This window comes from Hydractinia symbiolongicarpus, chromosome 14 (genome assembly GCF_029227915.1).
Source record: "Hydractinia symbiolongicarpus strain clone_291-10 chromosome 14, HSymV2.1, whole genome shotgun sequence".
Lineage (NCBI taxonomy): Eukaryota > Metazoa > Cnidaria > Hydrozoa > Anthoathecata > Hydractiniidae > Hydractinia > Hydractinia symbiolongicarpus.
Window position 1 is genome coordinate 12007667 of NC_079888.1, and position 7699 is coordinate 12015365.

General features: G+C 39.3%; 1 protein-coding gene across 1 annotated transcript; it reads right to left on the reverse strand.

Annotated features, from left to right (window-relative positions):
- Positions 1–1913: 1913 nt before the first annotated feature.
- On the reverse strand, positions 1914–4688 carry LOC130625170 (uncharacterized). Its single transcript, XM_057440238.1, has 4 exons — positions 4391–4688; positions 2817–4277; positions 2522–2755; positions 1914–2071 (listed from the first exon to the last, which is right to left on the reverse strand). The coding sequence occupies exons 1-4, from the start codon at positions 4686–4688 to the stop codon at positions 1914–1916; spliced, it is 2151 nt and encodes a 716-aa protein (XP_057296221.1).
- Positions 4689–7699: the final 3011 nt, after the last annotated feature.

The following is a 7699-nucleotide window of genomic DNA, read 5'->3' on the forward strand; positions in this document are numbered from 1 at the left end:
GGATAAGATTAAAGTAGCAAAGAAGAACAATGACTACATGTTCCTCACCACTTCAAAGTTCAAATTCATAGATATTAAAATCTTTCTACCGCCTGGGATGAGCTATGAACGTTGGTGCAAGTCGTTGGATTGCGATCTCAAAAAGCTCGTGTTCCCATATGAGTGGTTGTCGAGATATGATAAGCTGAATCATATCGGCCCCGTCGATCATGAGGCCTTCTAAAGCAACCTTAGCGGTAAAAACACCCTCTCGCCCGAAGATTACCAGGATTTCCGGGATGAGTTCTACAAGAGGGAGTGTGTTACTATGATGGACTGGTTGGCCGAATACAACCTGGCGGACGTGATACCCTTTGTCGAAGCTGTCGACAAGATTCGCAACACGTACTATGAAGATGAGATTGACATTCTCAAGGATGCTGTGAGTATACCAGGTGTATCGATGCGCTAAGTTCTGAACAAATCTTTGCACTTGAACCCTAAAATAGATCTTTATGCACCGGGGGACCCCTGCACGCACAAATGTAGAGACAACTGTTTCAAAGCACGATGTAAGGCCTGCATAGAGGTTAAAAAAGCGTGCGACGAGTGCACCAGGAATGATGCTTATGATCTCCTGCAAACAGGCATGGTAGGTGGCCCCGCTATTGTCTTTTGTAGATATCATGAGCGAAATATGACAGCCATAAAATCTCACGTCCATGACAGCCCACGCAAGTGCAAGACCATACTAGGTTATGACGCGAACATGGTCTACCCGAGCACCCTGCTGCAGGACTTCCCTTGTGGGAAAGAGAAGCTGATAAAGATGGCAGACACCGTTGGAGGATTGGAGGCTCTGGTGCAAGGTGTTCAAGATGGATCGCTCTTTGGTTTTGCCCAAGTTGATATCGAAGTGCCTGCCGAGCTGTACGACAAGTTCAGCAAAATGGCCCCGTTATTTGTGTTAAAGGAGATCCCTGATAGCCAAATACCGCAGTACGTGAACGAGTATTTAACCAAGACCGGGCGAAAACGTATCCCCAGCACTAAGAAGCTCCTAGGGCTGATGAAAGCGGAGAAGATCCTGCTGTGTACAGACCTGCTCAAGTGGTATCTGGAGCGTGGGTTAGTAGTCACGGCCTGCTACGAGCTACTCAAGTACTCAAGGGGTACATCATTCGAGATTGCGGATGCGCAACGCCAGGCATATAAAGACCCCGACAAGCGCATCGCGGGAGATACAGCAAAGTTGAAAGGCAACAGCTTCTATGGAAAAATGCTCGCAGACCTGGCAAGCCATGCCAACACCACCTTTACCAGGGATGAGAAGGTGGTAGATGCGGCAATGAGGAGCCCATACCTGGAGGAATTGGAAGAGATTGGAGAGGCGTACGAATTAAAAAGGGAAAGCAAGGGGTTTCCATCGATCGAGTCTATCAATGTGGGATATATGTTTACCAATTAGCAAAGTTGCGCATGCTGGGTTCTATTATGATTTTCAGGATAAGTACGTAGATCGCCAAGATTTTGAATATGTGTACATGGTTACGGATAGCGCGTATTTCGCCATCTCTGGAGATGAGCTACGAGAGGTCGTTCGTCCTGAACTACTCGAGCAGTACGATAAAGACGTGGAAAATTGGCTTGTTACTGACAAGCACTCGAGTCGAACGGGAGGGTTGTTCAAACCCGAATTCATCAGGTCGAGGATGATTACATTGAAAGCCAAGTGCTATTTTGTCGAAGGGTTAGAAGGTACGAAATACTTGTGCAAAGGCATGCCCAAAAGGCAGAATGAAGTAACGTGGGACAGGTATATGAGGGTTTTGGAGGAGAACTTGATGCACGGAAAATATATGCTGTGTTTTTGAATACAAAAACATCATTCATGTAGGATGGATTCTGTTTCATTTTTGTTTTAAAAACCTCCTTTAACAATTTTTGGCAGAACTTTTCATGAATACTGATTCTGCATTCATTTTCAATTCTGTCGCATAAAAGTCTATTTGCTCTACTATGAATGCTATTAACTTTATGTAGTAGATCTCCACTTGAAAATCCCCATATAAGAGGGCAGTAATTAAATATGCTAGAAATAAATGAATTAGCAATAACATTTCGCTTATAATTAGACATATATGGTGATATACGTTTTAGGGCATTGATCTTGGCATTAGCCTTCTTACATAATGGAAGAACATGTTGCCGGAAAGAAAGCTGATTGTCCAGAATTATACCCAACAAATTTACGTATGAAGACTCTTGTAATATATTATTTTTCAAATTTAAAGTAACAAAGTTTTTATTTTTTGATTTTCCCAGAATGAGCAGTTTGCACTTCTCAGAATTTAACTGAACCCCATTATTGGAAAACCATGTGCTAGCACTTTCTAAACATTTATCTCCTCAAATTGTTTTCCATATGTATAAAGTGTATTGTCATCTGCGTAATTACAAATTTTAACATCAGCTCTATCATTAAAATTAAACATTAAATCATTTATATAAATATTAAATAAAAGTGGACCCAGAATCGAACCTTGTGGAACACCACTAATAATTTCTTTCCACAAGCTGAAATAGCCATCAATTCCGACTCTTTGGAACCGATTGGTGAGATAACTCCTTAAAAGACCTAAAGCACTTTTTGAGAAACCATATGCATGTAGTTTCGCTATTAACAGATTATGATCCACACAATCAAATGCTTTACTCAAATCCATCAATAGCGCCCCTACAGCATTTCCTTTATCAAGATCTTTTCGCCACGATTCTATCATGTGAAGCAAAACATGCTGGCTGCTAAAACCCTTTCGAAAACCTGCTCAGTTTACTAACAGGACGATAATTCAATTTTGATGAACCATCTCCGTTTTTAAATAGTGGATAAATATCAGCCAATTTCATTGCTCCAGGGAAAACTTCATCGACAATAGATTTCTCAAACAGCTTGTTGATATGTTCTCCGTGCACATCGACGTAATATTTGAGGAAACATGGTGGAATTGCTCCTTTGGGACCAGATTTGTTTTCTTTTAGGTTACCAATATACTTTTTCATGATGTCAATTTCAATTGATTTGAAGCTCATTTTGTTGGTAGTGGTAACATGTTTCTTTATCCATATTATACTTGGATGCTGTTCGTAATTCTTGATGACGTTTTCAATATCGTTTTTAATATCGTTATAGTTTTCGTGCGGAATTCCATCAATATTCAAAGAATTCGTGACATTAACAAAATGATCATTTATTATATTTGCTATATGTTCTTTTTCACGAATTATTTGATCATTTTCAACTATTACTTGGACTGTATCTTTTACACATTTGTTGGAAAGTATCGGCTTTACAGTTTTCCAGAACTTTTTGTTATCAAAAATGTTGTTCATATTTAGTGATGTGTAATAAATTCTTTTCGCGTCTCTACAAACAGTGACACATTTGTTTCTTTGCCTTTTAAAGTTTTCCCAGTTTTTAATAGAAGGGTGCTTATTGTAGATATTTTTAAATCTCGATGGAATCATTATCTCCTTTCGTACTGCTTTTGTTATAAATGGGGAGTTATTATTTCTAACAACTTTGTATTTTATAGGGGCGTGTTTGCTGACCAACTGACTGAATTGTTCGTTAAAGTCGTTGTAATTTAAGTCATTGTTTGATGCAATAAGTGACTCAAGGTCATGTTTAAAATGTTCGTCATTAAAAAGTCTGTAACAACGATAATTTATAATTTTAGGATCTTTCTTTGGTATTTCCACATTTAAGAAAGTTACAACTATATCGTGATAATCAGAAAGGTCGTTTTCCAAAATGCTGGTGTGGTGGAATCGTTTAGAATCAGACACCCATATGTGATCGACACATGATGGATTTTGTAATGATTTGTGACACGTTGGTTTTTTAATGAGGTTTTTTAAACGCAACTCTGAATTAAAAAGTAACATATCATCGTCATGTTCAACAGCATTGAAATCACTTATTAAAATAATATTATCAGAATTAATTTTCGAAAGAAACTCACGAATGCATCTTGTAAAATATTTAGTATTCAAGGATGGTGGTTTATAAATGCCAGCAACAATCCATTTTTGTTTACGTAAATTAATTTCCAAAAATATTGCTTCTATATCTTCTGGTAAGGACGATTTATCGATTTCTCTGCAAACAATGTTATTTCTAACATAAAACATAACACCTCCACCATATTGGTTTCTATCGTTTCTGAATGGTGGATAAAAACCATCCATATGAAATTGTGAGTTCAGAAAGCTTCCATCAAGTTTTGTTTCTGATACTAAGAAAATATCAACTTTATCACACAAGAGATTGTTTAAATGCATCTTGTAAAATATTTAGTATTCAAGGATGGTGGTTTATAAATGCCAGCAACAATCCATTTTTGTTTACGTAAATTAATTTCCAAAAATATTGCTTCTATATCTTCTGGTAAGGACGATTTATCGATTTCTCTGCAAACAATGTTATTTCTAACATAAAACATAACACCTCCACCATATTGGTTTCTATCGTTTCTGAATGGTGGATAAAAACCATCCATATGAAATTGTGAGTTCAGAAAGCTTCCATCAAGTTTTGTTTCTGATACTAAGAAAATATCAACTTTATCACACAAGAGATTGTTTAAATGTTCAAATTTATTTCTGATTGAGTTGATGTTTAAGTGTCCAATCATAAGTTTGGACATGTTTTTCGTTTTCAAATATTTAATGGATTTGACATCACTAATTTGAGGAGATTCAATTGATAGAAGTGCGTCTCTGTGCAGTACATATCAGCACTTGTTGATATAACTGGCAAATGTTTTAGTCATGTTCTTTGTTCCATTCTTATTCAAATGAAGTTTACTACCGTTCAAATGGTGTTTGCTGATATTACTATGTTTTATGTAGCAAATATTTCTTTCTTGACATGATCGTTCTAAAATTCTGTTAAGTTCTAATGCCTTTCTGTTAAAATTATCATCTCGCATAGTAAGTCCAGACACCACTACAGAAGGACAAGATTTGCTGACATCAGTAACCAAGTCAATAATAGAGTCTGAAATTTCATTTGGTGATTTAGAAGAGCAAAGATCATTAGTTCCAACATGTATAATTGTGCGATTTGGTTTATCCGTTTCTGACAGTGGTATAATATAATTTCTTATACGGTCTGTATTAGCGCCAGGAAATGATCGAATAATGATATCCTGTTTTTCTAAGAGTTTTTCTTTGATCTTCCATCCTTTAACATTTTTTATAATACTATCACCATATATGCATGTCACAGATTTTTCAAACTCATGATGTGAAACGCAACTTTCATTTAAAGAAGTATCAACATTGTATTCAGCAAGATTTTCTAAGCGTTTCTGTAGTGTTGGTTTTCTATCATGTAGAGTTTTGTATTTACTGTTATGTTCACATCGAACCATGTTTAGTTGTTCTTTTACTGTAGATTCGTTTCGGCGCTGACATTCTACAGTGTTCTTTTTATAAACAGCGTATTTTTTCTTCTGTGTCAAACGGAACATATTCAATTGATCTTTTATCGTTGTATTGTAAACCATTACAACCACTTCTGTAAACCATTAGGAATAGTTTCATTATCTTCACAATCTCCACAGCAAGATCTAAGATCCACTTCCAATATCTCATTGCTTGAAAGCAGCTTTCCATTTAAGTTAACATACTCAAAATCTTTAACAACTTTAATACAACGTTTCCGCTTATCCGCCATCTTTGACAGAGAGATTAGCTCCACCGAGTATCTGGGGTGCGGTGTTTGCACTTTCATTGGCCATATCCAAGCCCAATTCAAAGACGGTATGTGCTGGGCCAACCGAGGGTCCTGGGAATTCTACCACAGAATCCCCATTAAATATAGAGAAAGTGGTGAATATCTCAAAATACTTATATGAAGGATAAATAAGTAGGTATGAAACCTGTACCCCCAAAAACTCCGCTTCCACCATTTCCACCCCCACTCCAGCCCCCATCCTCCCAAAATCGGTAAACCCGGCGGCATCCGAAAATAAATCCGATAAATACCGAAACCCGATAATCCCAATACGCATGCGCACACGCTATTAGTAATAATGCTGACATCAACAAAAACCAACGCATGCGCAATGAGTAGGGGTAAGTCTGACCGTGCCGGTTGAGGATCGGTTGTAACTCAGAGATGTAAAAGAAGAATGGAACGCTCAAAATACCCACAATGTAGACAATTTTTACCCATGGATAAGTTCGGGCTTAAGGATGATGGGCAGAGGACAAAATCCTGCATGTGGTGCCTTGATGCTAGACAGGCTGCCGCCCTCGAAGAACGTCGGAAAAATATGGTAATGGTAAAATGTGCCCCTGTTGCGGTGAGCTTAAATTTGACTTTGAGTATAGGATAGTAAACAAAAAAAGCCCGAGATTTAGCACAAATTGCATCGAGTGTCTGATCAAGAACGCGGACAGGGCAGAGCTAAGCCAACAAAGGTATATCAACTGGGTATATCGTGGCATAGGTGTATAATACTGACGTCACACCTCATTAATCGCGCAGTTGGGTAAGGGGATCCCTTACTCAAACTCCGACCACTTAGTTGAAATCGAAATATACCTATAATAAAGATGAGTTGGTTCAGGAAAGCTATAGGTAAACTATACGAAACCGTGTCGGCACCAGTAGCATCAACTCGCGACGCCCTTGCTGATAGAGTACGGAGCGTGCGGGATACTGTTACATACTACTATAACAAGGTGAAGGAGCGAGTCTCGGGAGCAACAACGCTCCACGATGAGGTTCAACGGGTCACCATCGAAGATGAATATCAGAATGACACGCAAATGTTGGAAGACAGAAACCGCATCAAGACGTGGCAGTTCAACAAGAATCTCAATCAACCGTTGACGGATGCTATCATGCAAAAAATCACACCCCACGTAGACATACGCGTCAAGGTGGTCTACAGCTTTAGCTGTGATATATACCGAGGTGGTGGCGACGTGTTGGCCTATCACAAGACTAAGAAATCCGGATCACTCTCAAGAATGGCGGAAATCGAGGCCTTTATGGAGGAATGCGAAATGAGGCGTCTAGATCTGGAGGATGCGGAGTTCTGGATCCAAGCCTACTTGCCACCCGATAGAACCATTGGGACCCCCGGAGCGTACGAAGGGAAAATAGTCTTCAAGCATGTACGGGTCAAGATCATCTCCACGAGAGAGCCCCTACTTGGATGTGGACGTCTTCCGGACTGGTTGTGCAGCAAAAGGTGCATCTATAGCTTTGACAAAGATAATGAAAGAATGGAAAACCTGTGCTTATGAAGATGTCTTGCCGTTCACTATCGGGAAGAGCGAACCCAGCGTGAAAAGTTCCTAACATGACCAGCCCTCAAATTAGCACGCGAGTACTACGAGAACCCCAAGCTAAAGCGGGAAGAGGTACGTGCTACGAAGCTGGTGGATCTGGAGGGTATCGGCAAGCACTTCAAGATCAACATCAGGGTCTTTGAACCCAAGACAAACTCTAACAAGGCACCATGGTGGCTCGCCTATGGTCAAAACCAGTACAAGAAGGGGTTGGACACAATTGATCTAGGCATGCTGCATGGTCATTGCTTCTACATCAAGAAGATGGATGTTTGACCCAAATTTGGACCCAAATCTTCACCAGATCCGACAACCTCACGCGACACAAGAATAACGAGTGCGAAGGCGC

Coding starts and splice junctions, on each gene's coding strand:
- LOC130625170 (XM_057440238.1), bottom strand. CDS start 4,688: ATGTCCAAACTTATGATTGGACACTTAAACATCAACTCAATCAGAAAT. Junction 4,278..4,390: donor ATTTTTGGAAATTAATTTAC/GTAAACAAAAAT, acceptor ATATTTTCTTAG/TATCAGAAACAAAACTTGAT. Junction 2,756..2,816: donor ATTGAATTATCGTCCTGTTA/GTAAACTGAGCA, acceptor TTCACATGATAG/AATCGTGGCGAAAAGATCTT.